Source organism: Betta splendens, chromosome 6, assembly GCF_900634795.4.
Source record: "Betta splendens chromosome 6, fBetSpl5.4, whole genome shotgun sequence".
NCBI classification, from domain to species: domain Eukaryota; kingdom Metazoa; phylum Chordata; class Actinopteri; order Anabantiformes; family Osphronemidae; genus Betta; species Betta splendens.
Window position 1 is genome coordinate 17,131,785 of NC_040886.2, and position 12,959 is coordinate 17,144,743.

The following is a 12,959-nucleotide window of genomic DNA, read 5'->3' on the forward strand; positions in this document are numbered from 1 at the left end:
CTTTGGGTGAAAGCTTTGTCTTCTACCTGTCACATAATAAAACACATTAAATACATGTATGTTTATTGTCAGGAACACACGGCTGAGGACCCAAATGCACAGCGCACTCGAGAGCTTGATGATCGTTTAACAAATAGCGTTTATTACTCCAATCGTAGTCAGGCGGTCCAGGTCATACACACAAAAACTCAGCACAAAGGCAGAGGCAGGCAGGATCAGGTCCAGGAAACATGCAGGAGTTCGGTACATGTTAGAGTGCGATGACTGTCACTATAGACGATCTCTGTACACACGTCACTGACTGTTCTGCATGTTGAATAAAGGGACACGCCCCTCCTTGACCTCTCGCCAGTGAGAAGCGAAGCGAGTGGAGCGATGCAAAACTGAGACAAGAGTATGTGTCCATGTGTCTTATTGGCTAGAGGCTAATATATGTGTCAGGGATGTCTACTTCGGCTGGAGCAACGGGAGAGAGTTACCACAATATCCACAGCGAAGGTACAGACGAGGTTCAGGCATGAATCGGGGGTCAAAGACAGGCGCAATCAGCAAACGGGACACTCGATAAGAACGGTGGAATGCGGTACAAGAACTCGACAATCTGGCGAGGTACTGGGGTGAGAGGTGAAGCTTAAATACACGGCGATCTGATTGCTAATGAGGTGCAGGTGTGGATAATGACCGGGTGAAGCAGGGAACAGCTGTGACAAGACGTGAAAGGGAAGTAAAGCTAGAATAGAAACAGAAACCGGGAGTGCTACCAAAATAAAACAGGAAATGAAAACTGGAACCAAAACATGACATGGCTGACAAACAAAGTCCTTACAAAATAAAAGCAGAACTAGAACCGGATCGTGACGTTTATGTTCATCCCCAAAGCCTGATATTGTTAGGGTGATACAACTTGGTAATATTAGTACTGCTTAAGATGCAGTTTTGGTCCTGCAGCTGGTTGAGATGAAGATATTTTTAAATAGTTTGTACAAAGTTCTGGGTTTCCATCCCACATATGTATCTGTTTTTAAATGACATTATTTTGCCCCTAATTTTTAGTACCGGTGTGTCCATATTTGTTGAGTCAATCATATGAACATGCACCTTCACCACTGTCATGCTTTTTTATACATTATGTTCAATTATGCATCCGAACTACGGAACTCAGAACGAGAACACACACACACACACACACACACACACACACACACACACACACACACACACACACACACACAGCTAATGTTTGGAATCCGACAGAAGACTTCGCTCTGAAATTAGAAATTAGAACCAATGTTTCAATTTTTTATTTAACAATCTCATCAACATTTGCCACTGACCCCAGTCATAGAGAAGATCACATAAAAGAAGCATTGCGTTCTAAAAATATTGGTTCTAATTTAGGTCTAATTTTTTGATGGAGATCGTTGTGCAGGGGAAACCTCGAGCTTCTGTGGTGGTTGAAGGCATGATAGAGAGAGTCAGGTCTTATTAATAAATTGCATGTTTGGTTGTCTTTGTCAGTAAAGTTTGTATAGCCTAATGGTTTCTAAAAACGGTACGCATAGGTTTGCATAAATAAATAAGGGGGATTCGATGCGAGGGTCTCTCTCTCTGGCGTTCTGGTTCCGGTTGGACGTTTAGGCGGAAGCGGCTGAGTGACAGGTGCTTACGGTAGCTGCTGGTAAATAGGTGCCCCCAGGTTCGGTTAACGTCACGCCACCCAAAGACTAGTGGGAGGGAGACGGGATAGATTTACAGCATGTTCGAGCAGGTAGCGGCTTCTGACGTTATCACACCATTCAATGGTCATTATCAGTGGTTATCAGCCCATACGTATGGGCCGGTAGGTGCCCATCTACCTGCTGGCAGCGGTGAATAGGTGCGGTTGGTCGTCGTCATTGATCCGTAAGGTTGATCACGGCTCGGATGATTTAACCAGCAGAGTCAGTAGAGGCGCTGTTGAGCGGTTGTTGTTCAGACGGGAGGATCGAAGTTTTGGATTTTGATTTATTAGCAAGCATAACTTAGCAAGTAGCTAGCGGTGTTGTGTTAGCTAACTGTAACCTGAACCCCCCACCCGTTATCCAGCCCTAACCCTAACCACAATAACCTCTAAAGCTGCTTAACGTAGCAACTTAGCTAGCTGTTAGCTGTTCGCGAGGAGGCAGAGCAGGCACCTACTGGCCCATTCGAATGCGCTGATAAGTTCTGATCAGCCCATTCGTTATGGCTGATAACATCCGAAGCGAGTGGAGCAGGCGAGGTCAGGAGCGGGCGTCGGCAGAGGCAGCGGAGCAGAGCGGACAGAGCGCTAATTTTGTAATTGGCAGCGTTATTATGACACGTGGCTCCGTAATTTAACTATTTCATTTTGATTCCTTTCAGACGCCACCGCTGCTTTGTTTGTGTTTGTTTTGGGTTTTGTTTGGGTAGTTGGGCTTTTTCTTTGCGGTTTTGAATGCCACTTTTTAAAAAATAATATTGAATAAAGTTTATTGTAATTTTACTTACTTCTCACTTCTGTGCACAGCGAGTTAACTGAGGACAATTTTCTCTCCAGGTTACACTATTCTTGTAGTTAATAAGTTTGTATAAGTGTGGATAACTGATTGCATTGGCTCTGCCACTGTATTTCGGCCCAAGTACTTGACGGAAATCCTAAATATTAAATATTAATCATTAACATTGTTTAAACGCATTTGTTCAATGTCGAGGTAAAAGAGCACTGGGAGATCTCGCAACAGTGGACCTGTGCGTTCGCTGTGTATATTATATATTATATTTGTGTCTGTCACGCTGCGTGTTGATGTTTGGTGCGTGGGGAAATGACATTAGCCTGGGACGGATCAGCTTAGGTGTAGTTTTCGACACGATGTATGTGAGAAAGCTGCTGGAGCAAGATAAATCCCATTTGAAAAGCGCCAGACTGAGCTGTTCGAAAATATAAACGAATTAATTGTAATCTACTTGAATTCTTGCATAATTATTTATATATATATATTGATCGTCGTATATAAATCTGTGTGGTTGTGAGTTGTAGATGTGCGTTGGTTGTGTTGATGGACGGAGCAGAGTCTTCTGTCTGATCCTGAACTTTAGCTGTTTGTGGGAGCATCGACGCAGCGCGTAGATTAATATTTAGTAAATGTTTATTGCGGCTTCATATAATTATTTTAGTGGTTTTAGTATTCTAATCAAAGTGTGATATGTGTAGTGGTAATTAATGTTTGTGTTGCAGTGATTGTTTAAGTTTCTTTGTAGTTAGTTCACCCGACCGTTCATGAACAGATGTGGGAACATGTTCTGAGGGTTTTATGTTTGTATTACTTTGTTGCCACTTTTTGCCCTCTTGATGCTTTAAAAGCAGATGTGATGTGGACAGCCATCGACTCACCCTGGACTCAGAGGTTCAAGAGGAGCCCTGCTCTCCCTAGCAGAGCTGGGGAGAGCTTTGGTGACTTATTCAAAGGTGCTGGCAGTTCTCTGCATACCAGCCTGCTAAAACAAACAACGTGGGCAGAAAAGGCCACTTTCTGCTTCCTAATTAATTCACCCTGCTCACCAGTAGACGCACTGTGGAAAAAAAAATTGCCGGTTGTTTAAAAGTATCGTTGCAATTTTTCGAATTTGTCAGAGGGAAAAATTTGTGGCTCGGCTGTAAATGAAGCCAAGCTCCCAGCGAGAGGCGGAGGAGGCAGCTGCTTATGACAAATCACCGGTGAGCCAGACAGCTAAAAAGGCCAGACGGCTCATACACTGCTTCCACAAACAAGAACATTGGAAGAGGAGGTCTCAGTCTAAGCAGTCAGGACTTCCACGGTATCGTATTCAGACCGGATGTGTGAAGTTGGGGGTTATTTATAATGCACAAACTGTAGACTTGGTGTCTTGTCTCTACGTACTTGTACAAATATTTGAAGTCCCTCTCTCTTCTCTCCCCACAGACACAAGCGCATGCACTGAACCCGTTTGTCAAGTCGTAGTGGGTTTTTAGCAGTGGGTTCAGATTGTTGGGTGCTGCTCTCATATCCAGATGCACGCTGTTCCATAGTTTCGGAGTTAGAACAGAGAAACAGCGATCCCCCATCGTTTACATTTGGACCATGGCACATGTAGAAGACGCTGACTAGAAGATCTAAGTGATCTAGATGCACTGTGCCAAGTGGGAGTGTATCATTCATCTTCCTCCTAAACATAGCAAAACTGTTCGTTTTGAAAGCTTGCGACTGGTTAGGTTGTATTTTTAATTATAAGTGACCCAGTTATAGTCGTAGCACATTTTCCCCGCGGTATCACCTTGTTTTTAATGCGTTGGCCAATACTGAGCTTTTAGCGACTGTGAACCAACATCAGACGCTGTGTTTACGGTGCGGAGCGAGTTCCACTGTCATTACGGTAAAATGTTGGAGCTTCCGTTTAAAGGACATTGGCTATAGCTTACTGGTGTAACTGGTCTCACACACACCTTACACGTGGTCAAAGTGGTTTATGCTGCAGATAAGGAGGAGTTACTTTCGTTTTTATTCAGTAAAAACCGTTAACATTTAATGTGCATAATAAGCATATGAAAAAACAAACAAGCTGCTGCACTAATGCCTTGTTGATCTGCTGAGTCCTGACGTTCTGACGCGCCATAGAAAAAAAGTAATACAATGTATTTATTTATATTCAATAAAATCCTCTCAGATTTTATGTGAACGTCCATAAGAACAGCGTTTATGAGAGGGTTGCACATAGGAGCCGTGAGGTTTTACTGCAGGCACAGACTCACAGCAACGCTAAGTGCTGGGTTCGCTTCTCTATGAAGTCTTTCAGCCCGTGTGCGCAACCAGCTGATTCCTTCCTCCTCCGCCCTCGCAGACACACGCTCTTGCTTCCTTTCCGTTATTGTCCTGAAAAAAAAAACGATGCCGTGGTCGATTGTATAGTTGGACAGTTGTTACTTTTCAACACACTTATGCATTAAACCAGGTATTTGTCTGATTTAAGTCTTCTTAGAATCCTTCAGTATGAAATACACCAAATTTTATACCTTTCCTACAAACTGGTAGAAATCTCATCACAGAAGCCGGTCCATCCCATCGATGAGCCGCTGTTCGCGTTTGCTCGGTCAAATCATCCATCCATCTTCTACCGCTGAATCCCGTGCGGGGTAGCGCTGGTGCTGGACCCGAAAACTGCAGGCCGAGGCCGGAAAGCAGGTTACACCCTGAACAGGTCACCAGCTCCCTGGGCCACACAGACAAAGGACCACGTGGAAACACCCACGGTTTGGTGATGGTTAAATCAGTCGTTGCTACTTTAAGATAAAAAAAACCTTCAATAGTTCCACAGTGCGGAAATTACTTAGACTGTGTTTTTTTATGACATAAGCTTTTTACCTGGCCCACAGGGTCAGTGCGTGTGTGCCTTTGTCTGTGGGGAGGTTGGGTGTATAGTAGAGAGAGAGGCTTCAAATAATGAAGTACATACAACTAAACTTGATACAAAATGAAATCCGCTCCATTCACAAAACTTGTTTGGTCTCATTGATGTTAATCACGGTCATTTTCAGAGTTGAACCGCTGCTGCCCCCTAGTGGAGATTCAGGAAAACACTTGCCATGCCGTTTTAAAGATAAAGAAATACTGTGTCAGTGTTTTTAACGTGTGACTGTAACAAACCTTCTGATGCGACGTGTTTCCTGCAGAAGGATTTGATCCACACCATCGGGAGAGCGCTGCTCTGGGAGCTGCAGGGTTCGTCATCTGGGGGGACCTGAACCTGACCTCATCCAGGGTAGGTGTCTGTCAGCCTGTAATCAAGGAGAAGACCACGATCAGTCAGCTGATGAGGATGGAACATGTTCTTTTACTCAGGTTCATGCAGTCACATACACATAAACAGGGCACAAATGCAACCTGCTCATAAAGGCCTGTGTTCGACCTGCGTGGATCTGGCAAACTTTGGAAGAACAACATTCAACGTGGTCATTTGTCTCTGAACTGAGGACCGTCACAAATGACATGGAACATCTGCAGGTTGCATTTCCTGGTCTTTCACAATAAAAGGGCTGACCTTGGTTTAACCTGAATTATCATAATAATTCTTTGTTCGTCATATGCCACACACAGTGTCACGATGACATTTGCAGCCGTCATCACTGCAAAGTTAAGTTACTGTGTTTTACTTGTTCTAATAAAACTACAAGCTAAAAACGAAACATTAACTATACAACATGTTGAAAATGTCAGCTGGACGTAAGTGCACTGCCAATAAAGACTAAGTGAAGCGGAGTCTGAGTAGTTTTTGACCAAGCTCTCAAACACGTGGTTTCATAACTGATCGATATCACGAGTGACCTGGAAAAGAGAAGTAAATCATCTTTCTCAACAAAGTCTCATCAGAAACAACGATGATAATAGAACACTGCACCCCCCCCACACACACACAATACCTCTGGAAGCCAATGAGCATGAAACACTATGTACATTCATCCATCCTTTTTCTACCGCTTTTCCCGTTCGGGGCTGGAGCTCATTCCAGCTTTGTGAGGGTGAGAAGCAGGTCCTGAACAGGTCACCCGTCTATTGCAGGGCCACGTCATGTATATTTACTGGACAATAATACACACGGTCAAGTAAGAGCCACCCAACATAAACTATCAACAACATACAGTCAATGTGCTTCATTCATTTTGAGTCAAGTCAGACACAGGTTACTTTTGTTTTTACCTGTGATTTCTGTTTCTTTCTATGAAGATTTCTCTCGCAGATGAATTGATGTTTTTCTAAATGTGAACATCATCAATGACCATTCAGTCTAAAGCTACTGTATGTAAGTGCGCACTAGAGGACGCGCTCCACCATCAGTGACTAAACAGGACCGGGCCAGAAGTCAGCTCACTGATCAGATACTGCAGCCGTTTCCTCCCACATGTGAAACAGCATAAATAGAGGCTGAGACCTTTAGAAGCTGAAGGACTCGGCTGGTGACTGGAGGCTCCAGGTAGGAACTGATACGCTGGTACCACAAATAACATCTAATGAGGCTAGAAAGGAGGAGGAGAAGCAGACAGATGTAAATACTAGATAACAAACTGTAGCTTTTAGTTTATACTGGTGCAATAGTAGAATGATTCAACATAATTTGTATAAGAAACTGACAGAAAGCACGATTTCAACTATGCTGTACTTGATCAACTGGTTAAATTTAGCCTGGTGTGTTAAAACAAACGGATTTGCATTACGACCCACACGTTCAAATGCTCCTTCGACATCTTCTCACACAGACCTCTATCGTCCGGTGCCGCCATCATGGCCCTGTTCTTCCTGTTTTGGCTCACAATCGTCATGTCTATTAGTATCATTCACACTTTGCCTCCTACCGCCCCCCCGCTGATCCCAGACCACCCCTTCGTGGCCATATGGAACGCTCCTGTGGACCAGTGCCGAAGGCTGGACCTGGTGCTGGACACTGGGGCCTTCCAGGAGGTGACGACGCCCGCCGCCGTGCCCGGTCAGTACCTCTCCCTCTTCTACGAGGAGCGCCTGGGAAATTACCCTAGAATCGACAGGAACAACGTGAGCCACCACGGAGCCGTCCCCCAAAGAGTCGACCTGACGGAGCATCTGGCCAAGGCGAAAAAGCAGATTAACAGTTATATCCCCAAGGATTCCAGTCCTGGACTGGCCGTCATTGACTGGGAGTCGTGGCGTCCGCTGTGGGACCAGAACTGGGGCTCAAAACGAATGTATCAGAGTCTGTCCCGCGTTTATGCTGAAGAACAGGCCCCGCATTCATCCTCCCAGGCCGCCTCTAAAGCCGCCAAGCATCAGTTCGAGCGCGCGGCCCGCTCCTTGATGGAGGAGACCCTCCGCCTCGGGGTCCGAGAGCGTCCCAGCCGCCGCTGGGGCTTCTACCTGTTCCCCGACTGCTACAACTACGGCTGGGAGACGCCTGCGTACACGGGGAGGTGCTCCGATAAGACCCAGAGGCAGAACGAGCAGATGCTGTGGCTGTGGGAGCGCAGCACCGCCCTCTTCCCCTCCATCTACCTCCCCCAGTCGCTCCACAGCTCCCACAACGCCGCGCTCTACGTGCGGCACCGCGTCCAGGAGGCCGTGAGGGTGGCGGCGCTGCCCAGACGTCCGTTCACGAGCCCGGTCTACGTCTACTCCAGGCCGCTGTACAGGGACCAGAACACCAGGTTCCTCAGCGAGGTGAGCGGGTCCGGCGGCTTCGAACCGGCATTAGAAGCTGTCCAGCTCTTCATCTGTGAGATACAGTAACATTCCAGAGCTTTTTTTGCTTTTGTCTGAAAAGTGATAGAAGGCAAATCCATTTAATCCTGGTTCTGATGGGCCGGATTGTTTTATTACACACACAAAGCCTGTTACGCAGTACGTTATGAGCTGCTGTGTTCCAGATGGACCTGGTGAGTTCTGTTGGAGAGAGCGCCGCTCTGGGAGCTGCAGGAGTTGTGATGTGGGGCTCCAGCAAAGACTTCACCACAAAGGTAACGGCCTCTGAACCTGAGCTGGGAGCCCTTCGTCCTCAACATGTTCGTAACGTGACAACGCTGTAAGAAACAGATCCAAAGCTTTTTAGCAAATGACTTTGTTTCCTGTTTACGAAAAAGCTCGACTGTGCCTGATGTGATAAAACGGCAACAAGTGTGAATGGAGCAGTGTGACGAGGCTTTAGTCAGCGAATTGAACAGAGCTTGGTTCCTCTTTTAGGATGAACTGCTTTGGTTCCGTCGTCAAGGCGATGGTGGACAGCAGCTTCACATCAGGCCTGAATGTGTGGTTTGGCTCAAAGCAGTGGTTCAGGCTCCAGCTCATTACTGCACCTGGATGATCAGTGTCCACATTCACCTGTAACACTGACTGACAGTGGTTGGGTCTCCTCCCTCCATTCATTGTTTACTGCAGCTTCTGCCGCTGCATTCTAGCCCTCATTTAGTCAACGTGCTTCTGCTTCTGGTGTCAAATACTGCTGCTGATGACGTCAGAAGGCGAAAGCTGTGCTCAGTCTCTCCCCCTATGACTCCTCACACCCGTCTCCTCTGCAGGAGGCCTGTGAGTCCCTGTCCCACCACCTGACCTCCTCCTTGAACCCGTACCTCACCAACGTGACGGCGGCCGCCATGCTGTGCAGCCAGGCCCTGTGCCAGGGGAGGGGCCGCTGCGTCAGGAAGAGGCACGACTCCAGCCACTACCTGCACCTCGACCCCCAGCGCTTCATGGTGCTGCAGGCCGGAGGGAAGTACGTGGCCGTGGGGGTTCCTTCTGAGGCCGAGCTCAGAGACTGGGAGGAGAGGTTCACCTGCCAGTGCTACGCGGGGTCTCCGTGTGAGGCCAAACTGGTGCCTCTGACCAAAGTCAAAGCCATCTGGGTCTGATGTATTTTACAATATTAGCTTTAACCTTCCACAAAGTACTTATATTTATTTAACGAGTTATTCATCTGAAATTGATGCAAAGAAAGTAGCTCAACAAATATGTATGTAATATATGCACAAAAAGAAGAATAACTACTAAGATTTAAATTAAATATGCTCATAAAAACGCTGACCACAGGCATTATTAGATAAAAAAAACTACAAGTTGCACTACCCGTTGTTGTCCTGCAGGGGGAGACAGAGCTCACTATACAGTATACTTTGGCCCACATGCTTTTCTAATTATGGGTTTGCTGCTCAGACATTTCACACAACAGAACCGATCGTTCCACATACTCACCGGTTCTCTCCTTCGTGGTTCTTGGGTTCTGTGGTTTCCCTCAGAGGTCGACAAGCTGAAACTTGATTCACATCCAGAAAGAAAGCTTGTTTGTCCTGCATGACTGAAATGATTCTAGGTATGTTTTCACGATCCCACAGCATCAAGTGAAAGTACGGGACACAAGTTGAAGTCAAACAGCAGCTGCGTCTTCTGCACAGCTGCAGAGTAGATGTGTCAGTAAGCTTCATTCAGAGGCGTGTCTCCAAACGTCTGGGGGGAGAAAAATGAGCCTCATCCTCATGTTGAGCAGCAAATGTTTACCAGCAGCTCTGTTCTTCTGGGTCACAGCGCTGGTGGATTTAAAACATTAAGTCAAAGTGTCTTCGTCCTTCACTGACCTGAGAAAAATTCACATCATCAACATCAAAACTCAAGGTACAATAAAGGATGTAAATCAGAAGTAATGACTTTACTCTGTTTTGGGATAAAAATGTAAAGTGCTTTTATTTAAATCATGTAAAATCAGCAGGGTGCTTGTGACAAAGATCAGGATCTGCAAGAAAAATGAATCGGTTCTTTCTCTACGGTTGAACCTCCTCGACCTTCGTTACCCTGAAGGACAACAGACCTGAACTCTCTTATGTTTACTCATTTAAAAAACACATCTGTAAATCAGATGTGAAAAGTCTAGTTCATTTATGAGAGCAGTCACGTCATTTTGACTAAAGTCTTGATGAACCGGGCCTGAACATGGTGAGGTTCAGCAGCAGTTCTGAGGAGCTGTTGGTGGGTGTGGACTTGTGCTGATCCCACCGCCTCCTGCGCCTCCCTGGTTCTGTGTGGGAGCTCCAGCCTCCTGCCTTCCAGCCGTCAGCGGAGGCTCATTCAGATAAAACAGTCCATCATGTTCTGTGGAGTCTGGAATGTGCAGAGCTCAGTGGTGAAACACACTCATTGTTGGAGCATGAATGAGATTTGATGTCACGTGCCCTCATCCATATTCAGGATCATCAGCATCAGCTGGGTTTTACAGCTGAGCTGCTGTGATCGCTATGAATATTTCATGTTCTCCTGGGTTCTGCAGGTTCTTCACAGCAGTCCGTGTAGAGACACATGGGTTTGTCACATGTGGATGAAGTTACAGTGATGCTCTCATCGCTCACGCATTTGGCCTCAGAAGAGCATCTGTTAAGATGCTCAGACCCAGAGTCTGGTTCTGGTTACGTTTAATCCGATCCAGAGGCCTCACACCCCTGCAGCTCATTGGTCCCGGCTTCCTGGTGGAGCCGCCGCCCTCTACGCTGTAGGATCCTGGTCTGACCCGGCCCGGCCCAGCATGGCTCGGCTCAGCCCCCCCTGCATGTATAATCTCCTGTGTCAGATGGAAGGGGAGGGGAAGAACAGCTTTATTGTGCGGATTCTTCTTTGTTTGGGATTGGAGCAGCATTTCTAGGTCACCGGCTGCGAGTGAACTCCCTGCTGCCCAAACCAAAGCTTCACTGAGGGCACCCCCCCCCCCATATTCCATCCAGCGCCACCAGGAACACAAGTAGGAATGTGTCCTCCCAGCAAAGCATCTGGGCCTCGATCTGCCCAGCGGCCCCAGCCTGCGTTTCCGTTGGGCAGAAACACTATCGACGCTGACTCGTCAAAAGGCTCTTTCATGGTTTTAATTGGGCCGACAGGCGTCCACATGCTTTCTGCCCATTCACAGCTTCCCTCATCACTAGCTTTAACCCTTCACCCCGACGTCTCTCAGAAGCTCTGAGCATGTGAAACCACTGTGACCCACAGGAAGCAGGTCAGGGTCTCATCTCATGTCTCACTGGAACATGAAACCGCTTCCATTCGCATTAGCATCATTTCTCATATCATCATAACACGCTTCACATCCAGCACAGTGACGGAGGACTCAGCAGGACGGCGGCGGCAGCCTGACGTTTGCGTTGGGCTCAGAAGAGGCGACGCTTCAGTCTGCGCGGTTTCACTTTGCTTTGCAAAGAAGCTGATTGGATGTGAGGAGTTTGTGGAGGGAACCTTTAGGGAGAATCACATCACTGCAGCTCTGAGGGCGGTGATGTGATTCACCCAAGGACACGAGAGCCACTCCGAGTCAGAACCGCTCCGAGTCAGAACCGCTCCGAGTCAGAGTCACTCAGGGCCGTGGAGGCAGAGTGTGTCTGGGCTCATGTCTGAGCTGGGTTGGTCTGTGATGAGTAGGAAATCACTCAACTTACCCAGATCTTAGACAGGATGGATGGAGGGAGGGACTTTGAGGGAAGTCAAACTCTCATAGTTCATATTCTCATATTTAGATTTAAACCACTGCAGCCTTAGTTTTAGAGCCAAATGGTCACATGTTACTTTACAGTGTTTTACGATTGTTTGGCATTTGGACATCTCAGCAGGATAAAGTTATGAGCCTCCTCCATCCAGGACGGGCGCTCCGGTTGCCATGGAGACCTGGCTCCTGTCCACCGATCAGGGGCTGCGATCCCAGGCCTCCCAGGACGTCCGTCTGATTCCAGAAACCGTCCTGGGAGCAGTTGGGAGAAGGTCAGTGAGCATCTTGTTCACCAGCCGAGCCTCAATGTACGCGCTGCCCCATTGTTTTGGAATGAATGGGGCTGTCTAATTACTGGAGCCGCGACTGGGGCTGCCAGCCTCATTTGCAAAAGGCTGGAACACGCAGGTTCGGTGCCAGAGGGCAAATTGGTGCCAAACGGGTGATTAGAGAAGAATGCGGTTTACAAACAAAGAGATACAAGTGGTTCAAATAAATAGTGGAATAATGAGACTTTCTCATCGTTCACACAAAAAGATCATCCAAAAATGTGTCCAGCTCGATGACACCAAAGCTGAGGACCTGCCTGGGAAGCAGCCAAGTAAAGTCCAGTAAAGACGCGAGAGGCTCCGTCTGTGGATCTGAGCCTGGAACATCGTGAACCTGCTAAACTGTCACCAGCTCTAACTACATTAGTACAAATAATACTAGAACTCAGAAATGCAAAAAGATGCAAACAATTTGAAATAAGCATGTTTGAGACTAGACATAACTGGTTTAAGACCTTGTACTAAAACGCTTCCAAGCTGCAGTTTAGTCGACTGTTCCAGTAAGTTCACAGCAGCTAATTCAAGTCCACACTGGCTCTTCATACCATTCAGCGCGTGGAGTGAGAATGTGCCGCCGCCAGGAACGTGTGTTCACTTGCTCGCTTCTAAAGCGACGAGCAGCAGGACTCGTTCAGGTGTTGG

General features: G+C 47.1%; 1 protein-coding gene and 2 long non-coding RNA genes across 11 annotated transcripts; 2 read left to right on the plus strand and 1 right to left on the minus strand.

Moving 5' to 3' along the window:
* The first annotated feature begins 334 nt into the window (after positions 1-334).
* On the plus strand, positions 335-6,272 carry LOC114857161 (uncharacterized). Of its 2 annotated transcripts, none has more exons than XR_008695023.1 (2): positions 335-609; positions 5,687-6,272. It is a non-coding gene; the product is annotated as an uncharacterized LOC114857161 (long non-coding RNA). The 2 variants fall into 2 exon arrangements; XR_008695024.1 differs by having other exon boundaries at positions 335-498.
* Positions 4,500-9,862, minus strand: LOC114857160 (uncharacterized). Of its 8 annotated transcripts, none has more exons than XR_008695020.1 (5): positions 9,723-9,862; positions 7,364-7,539; positions 6,943-7,027; positions 5,030-5,791; positions 4,500-4,889 (listed from the first exon to the last, which is right to left on the minus strand). It is a non-coding gene; the product is annotated as an uncharacterized LOC114857160 (long non-coding RNA). The 8 variants fall into 8 exon arrangements; XR_008695021.1 differs by having other exon boundaries at positions 7,233-7,539; XR_008695017.1 differs by having other exon boundaries at positions 5,030-7,027.
* LOC114857159 (hyaluronidase-5-like) lies at positions 7,293-9,729 on the plus strand. The gene is made up of 3 exons (XM_029153345.2): positions 7,293-8,198; positions 8,405-8,494; positions 9,053-9,729. Exons 1-3 carry the CDS (start codon positions 7,293-7,295, stop codon positions 9,380-9,382), a joined length of 1,326 nt encoding a protein of 441 aa, XP_029009178.1. The 3' UTR covers positions 9,383-9,729.
* Positions 9,863-12,959: the final 3,097 nt, after the last annotated feature.